Raw genomic sequence first — 21,420 nt, 5'->3', positions numbered from 1 at the left:
TCTTTTCGGCGATTTCGAGCCACGTTTTCTTCACAGTGCTGTGTGTTCTTTGAAATTCTATCGATCGGTCTTCCTTGGACAAGAGAGATACGTTTTTTTTTTTTTTTTTTTAAATAATTACGAGCAATCGATAATCGATCAACAATCGATCAACCAATCCCCCGATTCTCTTTCGAAAGTCTTTTCTTTTCTTCATCATTTATCATTTCCTTTTTCTCTTTTCTCGACAATGAAGGAACGAATCAACGTATAAATTTCCGTAGATTGCGCGATAAATTGAGGGTATTTTATTCTCACCAATCGCGCCGCCAGTCGAGGCCAACCGTGATATTGCTCGCGACAGAGAGAGACACATACTTCTTATCACACCTTTATTAACCTATACTCGAAACAGTTTCAACGAGTTAAATTTTTCCATCGAAACTGTATATATATATATATATATATATAATCTGTCTCGCAACAACAATTGGCTTTTTTCTTATCGAATTTTTCCGCTCTTTTTTTGTTTCTTTTTCCCTCTAATTTTCACTTCCACCGAGTTCGAGTTTATTTCTCGAGAAAAATGTGCGCGTATATTTCTCGAATATTCGAGCGCGAATTCGCGGCCACCGAGCGATAAGCGAATGAAAAAAAATAAAACTCGAAGATCGACAAATCAACACCTTAGAAATACGCGTGCGTGTTTTTATCAGTCGATATACATGTACGGCTAAGTATCATATACATGTGATATCATTAGTTTCACTACCATTCGTTTTCTTCTCTCTCTCTCTCTCTCTTTTCATTTATCAATTCATTCCCTTTTATCGATCTTTATCAATGAAAGTGATATAATTAAAACGATTAAAGATTCGTTTTTAAATCCAGTCGCCTTTATCGCGCTTTAACTATTTTTTAAATCGGCAAGTGAATTTTTGAAAATTTGAAATCAAAATATTAGAATTCCAAGATTTTTTTCATCGGTCGAAAAAGCTTTTCTGTCTTTCATCAAGTGTGCCTGTTATTGCCGTCGTTGCTTTCTGCTTGTCGGTACTTAATATATGTGTATATATATATATACACACACACACGCATACTCATACGTGTATATACATATATATTCATATATGTCACTGTTGCCAATTAGAGAAAGGTATAAGACTGGCGAAGGATAATCGGCTGAATCGTGTCTCGTTCCTTCTGCTCGGGTTTTGGGTATATATACATATATATATAAATGTGAAAAAAATGTGTCAAGACTGGTAATCGTCCCCTCGTCGACGAAGATCGTTCGCCCCAGCGAAGCGAATCAACGATCGCAACCGTTAACCGAGGATAACGCATGTTTTTCTAACAGAGAAATCGAGCTGCCGCCCATCCGCCCGTAGACGCCTGATCCATCGACGAGGGGGTCCGACTATTGAAGAGTTGGCAATATTGATCGAGGTTTGAACGGAATTATGCGGAGAACGATCGAAATCTGACCGTTTCCTTCCCTCTTCCGCGAATACAAAATCGATACGTAAGAAACTCGACGACGCGCGCGATAATTATTTGGAAATATAATCGAAAATCTTGTGTAATGGAGAATCAAGAGAGATCGTTGTTCAGTCGGATGCAACCGAGCAGGGATTCGATCCGATTGCAAATCGGGCGGAAAGGGTTCGAGGCGGGGGGGAAGGAGAGCGGGAAACAAATCGGTGAACGCCACTCCGTGAAAGAGCAAATCGGTCCATCCGCTTCTCCCGGAAAGTATGCGGCTACGCCTCGTCCTGTCGTGGACAATCTGAAGCAATGGGAGTTGGTAGAGTGCGGTCAGAGTTTGCGAGTGGTGGAAAAGAGGATCGGCGTGAAATCTTGTCTCCCTCGGGAGGAGTCGTCGGACGTTGAACGTGCGCCGAGCCTCGTTGGGAGGAAAACTCCCCCTTCGGAGAGCAGCGTGGCCATCGACGCGAATCTCGAGGAGAAGTTGAAAGCTTTCAAAGACTCGAAGATCGTTCAACCTATTGTCTCGTCTCAACGCGAACGCACCGACGACGGGAAAGTCCCGATCAATCTCGAACTGATCCTGAAACAGCCTAGGAAAGGCTCGGCTATCGAGAGCACGGATATGCTTCAACGGTTAGAACAGCAGGTCAAGGCCATCGAAATGGACACTCTTGCAGCTAGAACGCGCCAGTTGGAGTTTAGCTCGGATTTCGAGCCGGAAATTCGATACGCGGACCTTCACCGATACAGGGAACACGAGGATCTACTTCGAAACGTGACGGATAACGAGGCCGAGGGGTAACATTTTCTCTCTCTCTCTCTCTCTTTCGAAATGCAATTATTTCTATGATATATTCGCAACACATATATTATTCTCATGTGTTTTCTTCATTATCTCTTTTCTCTTTTTTTTTTTTGTCATTTATATAATGTATTTTTCTCAATCACTTTATCCTTCCATTTTATTAATTTTACTTTAATCTATTTATACTCTCAAGCTCTTTTTCAATTCCTGTTCGCTTGTCCATTTGTTCGATTAGCTCGCGAAACGATGAAATTGAAATCTCTCTCGTTGCGTGTCTCGTTTATTGAATATTGTCGCGTAAAATGTTATCTTAGAATCGGGCGGGAACAAACGGGAATCGTGTCGAAGGCACGGGAGTTTAACGGTAAAATCGTAGGAAAATCAAAAGAAAAAGAACAAGGGAATTAGAATGATCACGGCGAATTGCACCGAAAAAAAGGTCTCCGTTACACCGAGGAGATGCGACGAGGAATTCGACGGGAAATGCAGGGATCGTTACGAAGAAAGGTTCGACGAAATTGTCAAGGACGGCCTCGGACTCGAGGCGGGGACAGGAAGCGGAAGTACTCCTTCGAGCGCAAGCTAGGGTGACACAAGCGCGTGTATTGATACAGGCTAACAACGCAACAAAGAAACATCAACGTCAACAGCAACAGCGACAGAGCAGTGCGGTCAGACCGTTGTCAACCGTAACGCAGAAGGGTGCGCATAATGAGAAGGAGGTAGATATTCTTTATAGATGGACGGCAATTAAATAGAAATAGTAAATTCTTTCAAGAAGAGAAAAAGAGGAGAGGAGGCGATTAAAAGAATGAAATAGAAAAGAAAAAGAGGAGAGTATTAAGTGTTTCTCTTCGAATTATTCTTTTTCTTTCTTTTTTTTTATTTCTATTCTAATTTTTCCTTTCTCTCTTTTATTTTTTTTTTATTCGATTAAATATTGAGCCATCAAATCGAAATGATAAAAACTATCGATATGTTAAGACTAACGTGGTCACAATCCTCGGTTAATCGACCGAGTATAACGCGTATAAGCTTGGTTCACGCACATGATTAGTCACAGTCTCATCCATTTCAGCTGGAATGGCATGGATGGTTTATCCGTTCGATTATACAAAAATGCATCGTTTATCAATCGTGAGATCCATCATAATCGATTTACTTTGCATTACATTATTTCATTCTATTTTTTATTTTTCTATTTTCTTTCTTTCTTTCTTTCTTTTCTCGATTCGAATCGTATTACGATAATCGTTTCGTCCTGAAATATTCTTTTAGTGATTTAATTTTTTTATTTATTAAATCACAATTCCTTGTCAAATCGCGTGTTGTGATATTGAAAATGCAAATATCTTCTTACGAATCGAAAAAAAATTACTTATAATTCGTATGGTACGTGTAATGCTCGTGCTGCTGCAGCACAAACGTTTTTATTTCTTGATCTCCTTCGGGCTAAAAATAACGTTATAAATTCGGATACGGCTGTTTATTGTTTTGGGGTGATCAGCTGACTACGCGAAGACCTTAGGTTTCGATCGTATCTACGATACTTTCGGTGAGAAAGATTATTGGGAAATGCGGGATGGCGGTGGCACTTGTTTCCGAGATTGGCGCATGCGCAGGCGTTGTCGCCTGCCGTTAGAATCATCGTAGTGTTCATCGCCGTGTCGTCGTGTCGTTGCTGTCGTCCTCATCGTTGTCGTCGTCGCCACCACCACCGCCACCGCCACCGCCACCGCCACCGCCATGATCGCGCGATGGTGGTGAAAGTGGTCTTGGTCGTGATGAACGCGTCGGAGGATTAATTAATAAGAGAAGTCGGGTAGAGGAAAGTTGTATATAAAACGGGTGCTCGGCTTTCAAGGGTAGCTCGCTCGGAACGGTAGGCAACAGGGGTGGCGGCATTACGCGTATTGATTCTCCTTTCGTATTCCTCGGCTGTGAACTTCTCTGACCAATAACCGAATTTTCTTGTGAACGAAAACGGTGAAAGAAGAAGAAGAGACGAATAAAAAGAGAAGACGTTGGATTGTTGGGCTACGACGACGATTGGCCATCTCTTAATTTTCCTCGTATTTATTTTTTCGTCGAATCAAGGAGTCGACGCTTCTACTTTGATCCGTGACGGGACTGAAACACGAAGATGCGGTTCGCTCGATCCTCGCATGATCTAACCCGAAGACGAAGGCCGCCAATTGTAATTAGTGACGTCAGACGCATACGCGCTCGCGGCACACCTCCGAAACCTTGGTTTCAATCCTTAATCGCTGCTAACTTTTTTCTTTTCGTTTCGACTCAATTTTAATCGTCATCAATGCGCACTCGCCATCCTTTCCCCATCTCGTTATTATTACTCTTAGTGGAAAAATTTTTTGGTGTTAATAATCGGATTGAAATTAATCGAAGTGACTGTGCGAGCAATAAATAAAACTGTGCACCTTCGCTTTTTTTTCAAGCGAAACCAACTTTCTTAATCAAATACAATAAACAATGTAAATATTATGGCTCTGCTTCTTTTTTGTAATTAATATTCTACAAGGTTTCAACAATCTGTTTTAAAACGTATACGAAAGAAGATAAGTTTTATTTCGAATGCATATAATTGTATGATTGCGGACTCTTTAAATTAGTCGAATTTTTCCCCCTCCTTCTTTTCTTATTTTCATTTAAACATCAGTGTTATCTGTATTGTTTCGGGAAAAAATTTTTTTTAATTATCCTTGACGACTCGATAAAAAAGTAATATATTTATATATATATGTCGACCAAAAAGAAAAATATCCTTGTACCTGATTATACCAATTATAAGAGAGAGTATATACTTGACGAAAAATCATATATATTTTACGTTATTTGCCGCGATATATTTATCTTTCTTCCGCGATATTTCATATGTGCGTGTATGTATGTGTCATCTGAAGTGATCGAAATTCAGTGTATGCCGCGTGAAAAAAATTAATTAGGAAAGAAAGTTAATAGGAAGACGAGAATTTCTCGTTTGGGTGTTCAAATATTTTTTTTTTTTTTGCTAATCTTTAAAACAGAATCGAACAGTCGCTTATTTTCATTAAAGTGAAACAGTGTTAAACAAATAATCAGTTTATGTTTATCATATAATATTATTACGAATACACTCCCGCAGAAAGTGATTAAAAAAACTCTTCAATTTTCTCGTCTCGATTGCAAGTCGGTTTTTTTTTTTATCTTTCAAGACAACGAGGAAAAACCAATCAAACTGGCGGCCTCAAAAGTTGCTGCAGCCTCCTCTTGCAAAATGGTCACTCGTGGCCATACGCGGGTAACTGACCTTAGAGAGATAATTGTAATCGAAATTAATAATTTTTCAAATATTTTGCCAATCTTTAAACGATATTTAAAATTCCATTAATTCTATCGATGAAATTTTGAAAATGTAAAAGGTCAATTAAGCGCGTGACGCTCCATAATTGTATAAAATCGAGTTAAGTAAAATTACAAAGAATCAGTTCAGATTAATTATTTGATTGCAAAAAATCGATCGAAACATATTAATATTAAATTGGCCATTGATAAGATTTAGTTGTCGCTGCAGCTGTAACGCCGCGCGAAGATCATTGTTTCATGTAGATATTCCAGATTTTAAATAATTGGAAATTATTTACATTTATTACAGACAGGGGATGGCGTGGGAGTGTCGAGTAGCGGTGGTCGACTCTCTTCTCGAAGTCGAACCTCGGAGGAACCCCACATCGGCAAGTACAAATTACTTAAAACAATTGGCAAAGGTAATTTTGCCAAGGTAAAACTTGCCAAACATGTACCTACCGGAAAAGAAGTGGCTATCAAAATTATTGACAAGACTCAACTAAATCCCGGTAGCCTTCAAAAAGTAAGAGATTAATTATTGGATTATATACTTATATTCGTGAAATAAATGCAATCCGAATAAAATGATATTTTGTCGTGATACGAATAACGTGTTATTATTTCAGTTATTCCGAGAAGTAAGAATAATGAAGATGCTCGATCATCCGAATATAGTGAAGCTTTTCCAAGTGATCGAGACTGAGAAAACATTGTACCTGGTAATGGAATACGCCAGTGGTGGCGAAGTTTTTGACTACTTGGTCCTGCATGGTCGGATGAAAGAAAAGGAGGCTAGAGCAAAGTTCCGGCAAATTGTCTCTGCTGTGCAATACTGCCATCAAAAAAAGATCATCCATAGGGATTTAAAGGCTGAAAATTTACTACTCGATAGCGAGATGAACATCAAAATCGCCGATTTTGGTTTCAGCAATGAATTCACACCAGGCAACAAGTTGGATACTTTCTGCGGATCACCTCCTTATGCAGCACCTGAACTTTTTCAAGGTAAATAAATTAATTATCTCTTCTTTATCTCTAGGATCAATATATATATATTTCTAGAGATTTGAAGGAATGCAATAATGCTCAATGATGCTTTTTTTGCTAGGTAAAAAGTACGATGGACCCGAAGTAGATGTGTGGTCGTTGGGAGTAATATTATACACTTTAGTGTCTGGATCACTGCCCTTCGACGGTTCGACACTGAGAGAATTGAGGGAACGAGTATTACGAGGAAAATATCGAATTCCATTTTACATGTCCACGGATTGTGAGAATCTTTTGAAAAAGTTTTTGGTGCTTAACCCGACGAAACGGGCATCCTTAGAGGTACAAGGTTCAAACGTGTAATATCTTTGAAAAAGTGTGCTGTATACACATTCGTTCTATTCTATTTTTATGCTTGTAGACTATTATGAAGGACAAATGGATGAACATGGGATACGATGACGACGAATTGAAACCGTACTTAGAACCTGAACCTGATTATAAAGACCACAAGAGGATAGGTGAGTCTGCCAGTATGTACATAACACTTACTACTTTTATTGTTTCTATATAAAATATAAAAAATGCATGGCTTGATCCTATTATCATTTTATATTGCAAGTTATATTGCTTCGCGTCGCATTATACGTAAAAATTATATACATGTTCAAACGTGTGATGTTTATTTTCCATGAATGACATACGATTTTTACTTAAGACAACGATTGGTTGTAACTAAAACGATTTTTCCTGTACACTTATCCCATTTTATTGTCTACAATGATTTAACAAATTCGTTTCAATCCCTTAATTGAATAATGCACAATTTTAGTAGCAATAATAATAATAATAATAATAATGAGAATAATAATTATAGAGCATTATAGTAGTAAAAAAAGTATGTAATTGCACTTTTTGTATAGCAAAAGCATTGGGCTTCTTTTTAGAAATGTTTCTTTTGCATTAATAAACATGGATATAAATAGGTCTTCTGGATTCATTTCTGTCGTTTTAGTATTTTTAGTGGTTGTGACTATGCCGTTACACCTGTTTGTTTTAGAGGCCCTGGCTAGTATGGGATATACAAGAAGTGAAATAGAAGATTCCTTAGGACAAGCAAAGTACGATGACGTGTTCGCCACGTACTTACTCTTAGGAAGAAAGACAACTGATGTGAGTAGAAGAAAGATTTGGATTTGATTTAAATGGAGAATCGTTGCAAATGATATACGATTAACGAATGACCAATGAATAGATATAAATTAATATAATTCATTCATTTCGTAGCCTGAATCAGATGGCTCGCGATCAGGCAGTTCGTTGTCATTGCGCAACATTCCACCGCAAGCTGGTTCAGGTGGTGGTGGAAGTGGTGGTGGAGGAGGAAGTGGAGGAGGCACTGGTGGTGCTGTGCAGAGTCCGTCGCATAGAGGTGTTCATAGAAGTATCTCTGCTAGCAATCCAAAACCGAGTAGACGAGTTTCATCCGGTCTCGAAACGCTTCGTAAGTAAAAATCGTATTATTCCATCTATTTATCAAAGATTTTGAATTCAAATGAATGTATATGTATATGTATATGTATATGTAAACTTATTATTACAGTTACTAACAATTATCTGTCCGGATTAATTGTATATGTTAACGTGAATCTTAATCAAATTAAACTTATTAAATAAAATTAGATTATATATATGTATAAGAATAAATTTATCAACTTTTTATTTTATTATTATTGCAATGAATTTGCATTAACACTCGAATTAAATCGGTCTGTGTTTCAGTGAGAAATTTCCCCCATTTTCAATGCTCTCTATGTTAAAGGATTTACAAGGATTTTCATTAAAAAAAAAAAAAAAATGATTAACATCGATCAAGTTATGCATATCATTATTATGCGCAAATTTTATTCTATTCGTAAATAATATTTATTTTGTTAGGAGCAGCGCCGAGCCCAGGAAATGCAACGAACCATAATCACGCAACTCCTACGACTGGTGGAACTGTAACTGGAAACACTGGTAGTAATTTTAAGAGACAAAATACCGTGGATGCGGCCACGATCAAAGAGAATACTGCTCGCGTTTCTGCGAGCCGACCCTCGGCTCCTAAAAACAGTCCTGGCCAATTAGATACTAGTGAGTTTTTTTCGTCATCTTGTAATTTTTTTTTTTTTTTTTTTTCGTAATTCAACTTATATATTTGTCTAATTGTTTTTTTGCGACGTTGTACTTGTGCAAAGCTTTAGCTAAAGTATATCTGCTTTAAATAAGATTGTCATAATTTGTAATTCTGTAATCTGTAAACCAAAGTTTTTTTAGTTGAGATTCATACTTTATATATGATTTCTTTGTTTCCATTCCTTTTACTTTTTTTATTTTTCTTATGTCAATTTTTTTATTACGTAAATATGATCTTAATTTGTAAAACGTAATAAGAACGCATGAATATTATTGATAAATTTAACTCTAGATTAATGTAATTTTCGAAATCGTATATCAATAATGATTATATTTTTTCTGAATGAACAAACCGACGAAAAATGGAAAGATGCACAGTATCTATCGCAAGTATCCATAGACAACGATAATAGTTTATTCATTTACACTCATGATGACCATTACGCACTATCAATAATCTAGAGTTAAAAAATTATGTGATTGTAGATGTATATAATTTCAACGTCGCATTTGTGTCTTTTTTTAATCCTTGCAAAGAAAATCCCGATTTCTTTTGTGGATGGAAGCAGATGAGACGTTATATGATCTTTACGCGTTTTATTATTTTATATATACGATACACATACACATTATTATTTTCTTTTTTTATTTGTACTCGTTGCTATGCTTGTTAATAGTATAAGTAAAGTACGCTGCTTTGTTTTGTGTTGAACTATATCTAATGAGGCTTGCAGTGACAATGTTCATTCTAGGCGTGGGTACAAGTCCCGGTGGTAGAGCATGGGCAGGAAAGAGCAACACAATGAATGCAGGGGTAGGTAGTGGTCGGCCTCTTACTTCACCTGCCCCTGGTTCTGTTGGTCGACGTAGTACCATCTCTTATGATCAAGCGAAAACGTCCTCTTCATCTACCGAAAGAACCAACGATACACCCAGGTATATAGTGCTATCTAGTTACTTTACATCAAATAGTTTTTTCAAATAGTTTTTTTCTTTTTTTCCTATGATAAATTAAGGAACAAAAGAAAATTTCTTTTTAACGTAGCATAGAGACTGGATGATAATGTATAAAAAAACTTTTCTGCATTCTATTTTCATGATGTATAAGAAAAAAAATATGAAATTTGTTTATGAATAGTTTTTCGAAATGAAAATTATACAATCCAGTATCTGCACCAATCGAATGAATGAATTTCTTTAATGTGCGCACGTATATGCGCGACTTGGAATCACTTTATACGTTATTATGGCGTTTCGTTATTAACTGAATAATACTTTTCGTTGTTACCGTATTACTAACCATAGGTGATTGATTTTTTATTTTAATAAATCGTAATAGAAAGAATAATTTTTTATAACAAATGACAATAATTCGATATAACAAAAATCTGTCATGACAAGCCCCAGGGAGTTTCTTTGTTTGTTGCGTTGCTCTAGCATGTTTGGCTGCTGCCTGCCAATCGTTCATTGCAGATCACTTTCTTTATGGCTTGACAGAAGTTCTACTGAAACAGATGATCTAAATAAACGTAATATACATATACAAATGCTTGCTAAAATGATACCGAATCACAGTTACATTCACATGTTTCTTTACTCTATTATATTTTTACCAACGTATGACTGGAATTACCAGCGTGTGTGTGGTGTATAAAAACAGTCATTAACATCATCATACATATGTCCACTGTATTTATTTATGTTTAGCATCACAATTCTATGCCCCTCATCGTAGAACTTGTCGCGTGCTAAAGATATTAGCCATGCGCGAGTTAGAATTTTTCATTTGTATCATCCGTTTATACCTTAACCTATCCTATCGTATTCATAATATACAACCATTACATTACATAGTACAATATACATTCCATTAGTGTTCGATAAATTTCACTGCTAATATTATACCTACTGTATAATACAATTAGATGGTTAAATTCGCAACGATATCCGGTATCAGAGTTGATCCGTCGATTTTCGTCTACGCCTTCAACTCTCTCCTATCCTCTCTACCACGTTTTCTATCCTTCGAAAATTATCGGAATAGTAAAGAAGCGTCGCAAAAGAATATTATAATATATATATATATAAAGGCGTTTAAAAATTTCAAATTAAAATGGCAAAATTAACTTTTTTAAATAGTAAAAATGAATTGAAAAATAAGAAATAGGAGAAGAAAAAAATAAAGATGATTTATGAGAATAAATATAGGAAACTATTTAAAAGTAGGGCCGGGCAGTTTGCTGATTAGTTTTGTACACAGCCTTGGCGAGGGCACTAGACCAACACGGGGTCACACCAAGTCTGCGAGCATCAGTGCAGGTCACCGTTCCTCAAGTGGCGTAGCTCCCAGCGACCATTCACTACTGGACCCTCAACCACGCAACGCCCACAACTCCTTACTCGCCACTGCTGACCCTCTTAGACAGAGGTACAGATCCTCAACGCCTTATCAGCCAACCTCTATTATACAGTCCTCTATTAGATACGCGGCAAAAGTCTAACGTGCGTTCTACCGATAATAAAATCCGAAATTGTCAAATCTTGGGGGAGATAGGATAAGAAAAATATAAGTATTTGAAATGATTATTACACTACGTGAAAGGAATTCAGTCGAGAAAAATTGATTTTTAAGTTTTTTTCAACTCGTATGGAAAATTCATTCAATGCTGATTTCAATGCTCGGTAGAATTCTGGTACGATAGACTATTGGTGCAGTTTGTATTGCAAGAGATTTTCAAATATATCATCTTTTTCATTCGTTTATTTATTTTCTTCTCTCTTTTGGGCCACTAACTTTCTCAGGATGACTAGAATTTATTTCGAAATGAGACACAATAATAATAAACATGAAATATGATATCTAAACGTTTATACAATGTTTCGTGTTCATGACGCAAATAATGGTTTCGTAGGTTCTCCAGGATAGTTTTTGGTCATTTATTCACAATCTCTTTCGTTTTTTTCTCTAATTTTTTATTTCCAATTTGCATGAACATCGTAGTATATTTCTATTCCGATCATTGGTTTTTGGCCACCTTCATCTCATTTATTTTCCAATTCCTTTCATTTTGTAGCACATATTTTTCCGCTATTATTATCACTGTGTTCACACACGAACAGGCAAACACCATCCTACATTCTTTTCTTTGTCTTTCGTACAATTAACAGGAAACCATAATATGTACGTTACGTTATGAAGCAGTTTATGAACATCTCGTTCTATTTTTATCGATATATCAATTTGCGTATAGATCAATAGCGAAAAAGTTAACGAAAGGAATAATTTCGTTGAGTATCTGAGATACCAATCATCGTGATATCGGTAATCTATCGATTAGATATAATTTTAAATGAAATTTTTTATATATTGTACACGTACATTGATACTTAATCTTTAAACAAATTTATTCTTTTTCCTCTATGAACTTCATCATATGTCGATGAAGTTGAGTATTATATGATAAATTTCCAATCCAGATAGAACGAAAAAATAATCGAAACATACGCATAAATAAATGTAAACTGTTTCAATTTCGGTACATTCTATATTCATTATCATTTAACTCTCATTAGCCAAATTGAACTAATTTGTTTAAAATTATGCTTCCTTAGCTCATTCTATCGAAGCTTGTTTTGCAAGACATAGAAAGATGGCTTATGCATTATATCTATTTTTCTTATAATTGTTCCTTGAACTTCACAGAAGAATTCCTGTGGAGAATAAACGTTTTACTTTACGTCTTAATTTTATTTTATTTTTTTTTTTTTTTTATAACTTATCTTTCGCTTCTTTTATAACGAAGGATGATGTGACAAAACGAAAATGAAAAATTTTTTGTATCATGCACAAATTCTTAGCAAAAAAAAAAAAAAAAGTATGGGCAGAGCAAATATGTATTATGTTTATATGTATCCATATATTCATAAATATATATATATATATATAAGTATAAATGCACTAATAAGTATAAAATAGTTTTAATACAACGTTAAAAAAAAATTTTATTTTCAACCAGTTTGGGTGTGTCTCCAAGTAATAGACTGGCAACACCTACAACACCAGCATTTCCTCGAAATGTTCCAAGCCGTAGTACGTTTCATTCTGGTCAGAATAGAGCTCAGCGAAATCATACTCAGGTTTGTAAGTCATATATTTTTTTTCGTAATATTATTTATAATCTCATCGTATAAAATTAAATCTAAAAAAAAAAATGTTTGTACATCAATATCCTCGTAATTTATGATTATGATTATTTGTGATTTTTCATTATTGTATAATACTCCACAAATTTTTTTTAGGGTCACACGCATACACAGGACACGAATGCAATTAGTCCGCTAGCGAGACCGTCCTTCTTCTCCAAATTGTCCTCAAGATTCTCCAAACGGTAAGTTTTCTCGATTCGTTACATCCGTTACATACATCGAAGAAACGGTTTCTCACGTTCGACAGCATGCTAGTACATGTACCACTGTAAAGTACCACCGTTCGTCCAGATACATGTCTTATAATCAAATTTCGATCAGAAATTATATTTAATTAGATTTGAAGGACGACGAAATCGATCAATCTTTTAGTTGATGAACGATGATTTGAAATTTTTTTCGAAAATGTTAATACTCAATTGTATCGAAAGAATACAAGCTATTATGCTATAATTTGAAAACTTCCTTTCTTCTCAAGAATAAGAAAAAAAGGAAAAGAGAAAGAAACGAAAGCGGAAGAAGAAAAAGAAAAAGAAAGAGATAAAAAGATCAAGTGGTACGATAAGTTCGATTCTAATTTCACAAAATAAACGTATATTTAAATAATTTCATTGATGCAGTTGATTATTTGACATTAGATATATATATATATATATATATATATATATATATATATATATATATATATATATATATATATATATATATATATATATATATATATATATATATATTTAAATATTTAAGATAAAAAGAAAAATCTATCGCAAAGACATGACAAGTTTTTGCAATAGATGTTGAAAATGCATGTGTAGAAAATAATATTTTATAAAATGATATTTATTGTATTTATATTTATATTTATGATCGCAAACGAGTCGAACCTATCGTTTTGCATGTGATATGACATTTTTTTGTCTTAAGGATGCACAATGACTATGTAATTCTAAAAATTTTATATCGATACGTTACAACATTTCTGTATCCTATTTAACGTAATATTTCTCTCTATACAACTATATACGTAATATATATATATACTGCAAAAACGATACATAGCAGTCCGATGAGCGAGCAGCGACCATTATCAGTGAAAGCCACGAAAAACGTAGCTTATTCACAATACTTCTCGTAGTTGCATTTATTTCTACGCCGTTTTTGCCGTTTTCTTTGTCCCATAAATTGCTTCTCAGGTTTCTATAGTAGCACCTTTTAGTTGGACTTCCCTCGTTGACCGAACGTTACATATACATATGTATTTTCTTTTTTCTTTCTCCGTCTATCGATATTTATCCATCTATCTATCTATCTATCTATCTACTTATCTATCTATCTATATATCTATATATCCTTCTCCAGTTTTGCTCTGTTTCTCATCTCTTTCTTATTCATCTCTTCTTTATTTCGATCCCTGTTTTGTTTTCCTTGTTAAGAATGCAATTAATTATTGAAGGAAAATCTAAATAACAAATCTACATACCGAATATAATCGTCCGTTCTGTGCCCTTCACGACGAATGCACCGTTATCGTATATATATACTTATTTTTAATGTTTTGAATGTTTTCTCATTTATAAAAAAAAAAAAAAAAAAAATAATCCTAAAAATTCATCGGTGAAAATAATACCGCTTAGCCAGCTCAAGTTCAGGCTACCTCGCATACTCATTGTGCATCCCTTCTTGACTCGACTTGTATATAGCGAGGCATATCCTTGACTTAGTACTTTACCTATACTTTATACACATATGGGACTTTGAGTTTGTCACATAGGGAAAAGATAATCGTTGATCCAAAAAAAAAAAAAAAAAAAAAAAAAAAAAAAATGTGACATAAGTGTTGTAATGGGCGCGTAGAATAGAATAGAGTAGAGGAATAAAATAAAATGTAAAAACGCGATAAAACGGTTGAAAGCAAAGGATGCAAGGCCACAGAATAACGAGAGCAATCCAGCTTATTCGTCTCACCGTCAGCATCTTTTCTACTTTCACGATATGGTCACTGTACGCATCGTCAATACGTACTATAAGACACGACTGTTCGATCGGTCAATCCGAATAAATATTGTCCGACTCAGCATAGCCATTGATGCATCGTTCTTCTCAATTGGATGATTAATCTATACCGGTCTATTCTATGCTACAGGACATGAACCGATTAAAACTTGGCATCGCTCGAACTTCAAATGATGGCCATAAAGATGCGCAAAACTTAATGACCAATAACATGCAAGAGAGATTTGCGCAAAAATCCAGCGAGTCTAGCGTGTTGCTTAGAAGAACATCCGGTAATGTAATCATCCGTGCCAACGATCTGTCTGGAATATATTGGAATAAACGTTGAGTGAAAAATGAACGAAATAAAACTGGATTGAAAGAAAAAGAAAAAAAAAAAATAAAATAAAATAAGATAAAAGGGAAAGAGAAGAAAAGAGAAGAGGAGGGAAGGGAAAGAATAACTCCGTTATTCTGTGGTGCATCGTCAAGCTTTCGGGAACGAAACAGATACTTGTTGCTCATATCTCTAGAGGAAAGGTTTTTCTTACCATTTTATCTATATATCTAGGATACACGAGGTAGCAATATTCTCTCGTGTTTGTCCTTGCGTAAATCTTAATACGATCCTTCGGAACGATTCGTTTTTTTCGAAGTGTCTTCCTGACGCGCGACGATTCAAACAACAAGATTTTATTACAATCGCCGCCCATTATTATTATTATCATCATCATCGTCGTAACATCGTACACGTTACTCATTCTCATTACATATACAATTGTGTAGCAGCCGTCACCGTCGCCGCAGCCTTATCTTTCTAGATATAGCATTTAAAAATCGTGCCTTTCCCAACATAACCTGCCAGTGAATGTGCACTCTTTATGCCGATCATTTTTTAAAGATATATATATATATATAATCCAATCTCTTTCTATTTTTATATGTGTACCCATCGTGACATACATCGACAACTTCGTTTTCCTTTCTTCTTCTCGCGATATTCTAGGATATTCATTTCAACGAATGATTTAGCCATCAGCATTCATCGATCGATTAATCAATACATATATATATATATATTATATTTTTCGACGTTATTTAATTTCTTCGAACAATTTTCAATGAAACTTGAATGAATTTGTTCAGTTTTCGCGTAACGCTCTATAAGTTACTCGCGGTATATATATATATATGCTTGTGCGTCCGTCTATCTTTCCTTCTCCTTCGCCCCTCCCCTCCCCTCCCTTCTCGTTTGCTCTCCGTTTTCTTTTCTCTCTTTGTCCTTTCTCTCTTTCTGTCATTTTTAATTTGTTAAAAAATCGATGAGAAAGAGAAAGAAGAAGAAAAAGAAAAATATAGAGAAAAAAAAGAAAAAGAAAGAAAATGGTCATAATAATAACCGAGAGGAAAATGAGGTAGAAATAAAAAAAAAAATTGACTGTTTCGCGTAAGGTAATTTTGAAGAAGCACGATATATATATGCACACCGTTATTGTTACCATTAATCGTTGTCGTTATCGTTATCATTATCGTTACCGTTGTCATTATCGTTACCGTTATTGTTATGATGAAAACAGAAATATTCAATGTGCAAATGTAATTTTCTAATCACATCGATAGTGCCAAAGTTCGCATGGACAAGACTATATTACGACTTCCACGCATGATTGCTTCGTAAAAAATAATTCTTGGTGTATTCTTGTAAATCGTGAAGAAAAATATAGCAGTCTTGGCGTAATTTTTTTTAACTTTTAAACAAAATAATAATCGTTACTTGCCTTATATATTTTCGATCTAGTTAATCGGGGTTATTACATCCCCCTTTTTTTCTTTTATTCCATGTTATCGATGATTCAACAGTGTGATTCATTAATCGTTATCCTTCGCGTGAACGTTTATTTACACTTAATTATCATTTTCTCAAAGCATACGAATATCTTAATATCCCCTGTTTAATTCTTCTATGAAAGTGTAATCGAATTAATACAATTGTTATATATTTTCCTTTTATAATATAATAACAATAAAGTAAGTATATATATATATATATATATATATATGAATTCGTACATACAGACAAGTTTTCTAACTGAAGATTGAAGTCTCGCCTTGTTTCCCCCGAGCCGAAATAAAAGCGAGCCACACTCTGAATATCAAACAGTGACAATAAACAGATATTTTTACTGGCACAGTAGTTAAAGTATAATCAACTAACCACGATTTCTTACATTATATAATATATACATTCATTTCTTCTTCTTCTTCTTCTTTTCTTCTTCTTCTTCTTCTTCGTCTTCGTCTTCATCTCCTTTCTTCCCTCCTCCCTTCTTTCTGTGGTAATTATTTTTATTTAAAACTTATATCAAAAACATATGATGATCAAAATTTTGTAGTAATGATTAAATCGTAACCCGAGAAAATATGTTGGATAACAGTAAGCCAAAAATTTATTAATTTATTCTCAACAACAGGATTACACTATTGAATATAATATACTATTGAATCTTTAAATTTTTTTTTTTGATTTGATCTTTTAACGATAATTCTTTCAAGTATGAAAAAAAAAATCAATTAGCATTATCTCCATAATAATAAGCCTACTTACTCATTTCTCGTTTTCCATTTTTCATTTCTTGCTTTTTTTTTTTTCTTTCTTTCTTTCTGTTGGTATCCAACATATTCCTTCTTGTAATCGGAAATAAACGTGAATTATGTTTAAATTTACGTTTATCGAAATATTATTTAAATTGTGAAATGCAAATATAATTTGATAACGCGACAGAATCGCTATCTATAAAAAGATTCTCATATCGATTCTTTCGTCTAACCGAGAATGCATTTCTTTATACAAATGTACATGTATATTGCGATATACATATGTGTGTAATTTATGTAAATATATATTATTCTTAATTATAGTTTCAGTATTTGCATTGGCAAAGTATTTTGTACAGCTTCATATATAACATAATAAATAAACTGTATTTCATAAAATGGAAGAAGAATCAAAAAAAACCATTTTATAATCGTCGTATTCATCGCATTTAGAAATCGGCGACGAATTTTTAAAGAATCGATATTCGACGTGTCACGCATCTTTATCGATTGACAAAACTTTTGCGTTTGTTATTTTATATTTCTTTTTTTTTTTTTACATTGATATCTTTTGTTTTTTCTTAACATTTATATTATTTAATGCGCCATGTTGATTTCATTTAATTGACCCGATTCAATCAATTATACGCGATGCATTTTCTTCGATATCGAATCGAAAAATCCGATATTTATATCGAAGCCATTCCAATATATATATATCTTCCTTCGCATGCTTTACTTAACATCTATCGTTTGTCATTTATTTATCACTCAAGAGATTCAAACTTCTAGTATTTTTAGAATTTGATTTTCAATTAAAGTTTGAAATTCGAATTATGTAGAACGAATAGCAAAAACTTTTGTTACACGAATATATACATTTTTCTTTTCTTTATATCAATCTGAATATTTCATTTATCAAGAACCGAAATAATAAGCAATAAAGAATAACAATAATAATGATAATAGTAATCAAATGAACGAGGAAAAAGAAGAAAGAAAGATAACGATAAAATTTTGATTTTTAAATTGCAATAATTACGATATCGTTCCAAAAATTGATCTCAATATTAAAATTTAAAAAAAAAGAGCAAAAAAATTTTTTTAGAAGTTAATGTTAAATCAAAGATTTTTAAAAAAGTTAAAATATAAAAGTTTGATTAGAAATATCTTTATATAACAAAACATTATTTTAAAAATGATTCCTATTATAGTAAATAGAAATACATAGATACATAATTTGTTTTTGATAGTGAAATCATGAATTGATGAAAAATTATATATACTTTCAATATTTTTCAATAGAACAATGTCACGCTGTGTAGTACACGTAGTATTGAAATTATTTTTTAATCACGCTCGATTATCTTAAATATTTGTTTATTTTTTAGTTGTTATACAAAAAAAATACGTAAGAAATCCATGAGCAAAAACAAAAAAAAAAAATAAGCAGTAACTTGTACTAAATGCAAACGCTATTTTTGTTAGACATTTTTAACATCGATTAAATGATCTCAAGTACTGCGTAAACCAAATCATTATCGAAACTACGTGCCTTCCTATTTTCGATATTATACATTTCATGCATATTTTGATTACTAAAAGAAAAAGAAAAAAAAAAAAGACAAAAAGACGAAACAAAAATATAGAAAAAGAAAAAAGAAAAAAAAATGGCAGGATGAATGCAAAACGATGCACTAGTTTTTCAAGCATTTAATACAAGTTCAACATAATTCGATCGCGCAATAATTGCGTAATTATATACATACCGAATGATTTCAATAATCAATTATCATATAATTATAGAATGTAATTATAGCATAGAAAAAAAAAAAGAGAAAAAGAAATATTAAAATAAAAGATTTGTAATATGTGATTTGTAAAATGAAATGGAGAGAATGAACAATCGAGCGAACAAATGAAAGAATGAGCGAAAGCAAGGGGAATGAACGTGAAAAATTGGGACGAAAAGTGGCCTTGGGGTAATTTTAATAGTTTCAAATCTTCGTTTCTGAATATTGAATATTTTTCTAAGTCTTATATCTATTATAAATCTCGATTATCAATCAAATTTTTTTTTTTTTTTTTTTGTAACACTACTCCGCTTTATTAAAATTTCTATTTCAAAATAGAAACATATACGACACATATATAACATATGTATGAAACTTCTGTAAAGTATTACGAAAAAGAAAAAGAAAAAAAAAAATAATGCATTCCTGAGGCCACAAAACAAATTGAATAGTGTATGAAAATAAAGATGAAAATTGAAGCAACACGAATTTGTTGCCCTTTATAATACTAATATTATAAATATAATAGATGAAATGATAAAAAAAAGGGAGAAGTAACATCAACAATTCAACAATATTTATATACAAAATTTATGAATATAGCACATTTGTACATGATTAATGCTCTTTGCTGCACTCCAATTCCCGTCCAAATATTAAAAAAAATCGTTTAATATTTTTTTATTGTAATTTTTTTTTCTTCCTTTTTTTTTTTTGTTTTTTTGTTTTCTTCTATCAATGGATCTTTGATTGAAATTAATTATTTAATTATTAAGCCTTAACGAATTTATTTTAAAGATGTTTATTTTAATTTTTATATTACGGAGGGCAGTAAATAGCTGATAGAAAGTGAATAAAGATATTATTTAAAATAATTTTAAGAAGCAATAATAGTAATAAATTCGTATTAATAAATGTATTAAAATTGCCTTGTACATGTTGTATTAATTTATTTCTAAATCCTCTATTCAAAATAATGTGTACATTCGTTGTACATTCTTTCTTATCAAAACCTTATGTACAATTTGACTTGTTTCATACAATATATGCATTAGATGGACGTTCTTTTCCATCAATTGTCGTTAATTAACATAATAGTATTTTAAAACTCGTTAATAAATATAAAAAAAAAATAATAATAAATTTTAAAGTTTAAATAGTCAATAAGATTTTATATCAATAGTTTCAATAAGATTTTATATCTTCAATTTTTTTTAATATCAATTCATTGTCATTTCCCTGACAATATCAATTTTTTGCAATAGATGTGCAATAATTATAGAATGGTGGTGCTTAAACATATGAATTGAATTTGGCTAAATTTGATTTGATGATTTATCATATTTAGTGTTGTTAGCAACTACCTTTGTTTTGTTATTTCAGCCCCATGGACCCATCCGTACCTCCCAAGCACCCAGTAGTGAGGTACGTTGCTATATGCCATAATACCATGATCCACGCATTCTAATTTCACATTTTATATCCTTATCTTACGTTATTATATATATATATATATTTTTTTTTTTTACGTTTTTATTTTTTTTCTTTTCATTGCTTTCTATTTTTTCTTTCTCCTTTTTTTTTTTCTTTTTCATTCGTTACTATAATTTTTCGATTCTTTTTCTTTTCGCTTAGATTATTTTTTTATTGAAGCTTAATCACAACGTAAATTCATGTCACTTCTGTAATGTAATATATAAAATAAATTGGCGTCTTTTTCTATAAAACAACATGTTTCTAATTGGAAAAACAATGTTTGAAAAATTATATTAAACAGTACAAAGAACACCGATTTAATTATCATTCATTTGTCTTCGATGCAAAACAAATGCACAATTTAGGTAAGACATAATAATTTCAATTAATTTAATAATTATATTGTAATATAAATTTGATTTTGTAATAATCCACTAAATGATCTTTATAAAATTCTTCATCCTTGATTCTTCATCCTTGAGATTTTAAAAGCCAAATTATTTTATCATCCATAAGTTTCAAAAAATTTTTTGTTTAAAATGCGGGAAAATATTTAGTAAAATTATTATATGA

At 32.8% G+C, this 21,420-nt stretch overlaps 1 protein-coding gene across 14 annotated transcripts in view; it reads left to right on the top strand.

The window, feature by feature from the left end:
- LOC410717 (serine/threonine-protein kinase MARK2) overlaps positions 1–21,420 on the top strand; it is a 47,593-nt gene that overhangs the window by 21,555 nt on the left and 4,618 nt on the right. For 3 of the 14 annotated variants that reach the window (XM_016912934.2, XM_006570596.3, XM_026440998.1), the window contains 12 exons: positions 5,928–6,143; positions 6,247–6,625; positions 6,729–6,949; positions 7,029–7,140; positions 7,668–7,780; positions 7,895–8,111; positions 8,546–8,743; positions 9,520–9,721; positions 11,046–11,213; positions 12,802–12,922; positions 13,085–13,173; positions 20,755–20,796. In XM_016912934.2, coding sequence (XP_016768423.1) covers positions 5,928–6,143; positions 6,247–6,625; positions 6,729–6,949; positions 7,029–7,140; positions 7,668–7,780; positions 7,895–8,111; positions 8,546–8,743; positions 9,520–9,721; positions 11,046–11,213; positions 12,802–12,922; positions 13,085–13,173; positions 20,755–20,796 — 2,078 coding nt within the window. Of the gene's footprint in view, positions 1–1,339; positions 2,269–2,714; positions 2,998–5,927; positions 6,144–6,246; positions 6,626–6,728; positions 6,950–7,028; positions 7,141–7,667; positions 7,781–7,894; positions 8,112–8,545; positions 8,744–9,519; positions 9,722–11,045; positions 11,214–12,801; positions 12,923–13,084; positions 13,174–15,134; positions 18,059–20,754; positions 20,797–21,420 lie in introns of those variants that run through there. The other 11 variants (XM_006570584.3, XM_016912913.2, XM_006570585.3 and 8 more) reach the window with 10 other exon arrangements.

This window comes from Apis mellifera, linkage group LG1 (genome assembly GCF_003254395.2).
Source record: "Apis mellifera strain DH4 linkage group LG1, Amel_HAv3.1, whole genome shotgun sequence".
In the NCBI taxonomy this organism is placed as follows: domain Eukaryota; kingdom Metazoa; phylum Arthropoda; class Insecta; order Hymenoptera; family Apidae; genus Apis; species Apis mellifera.
This window is presented reverse-complemented; position numbering and strand designations above follow the sequence as displayed.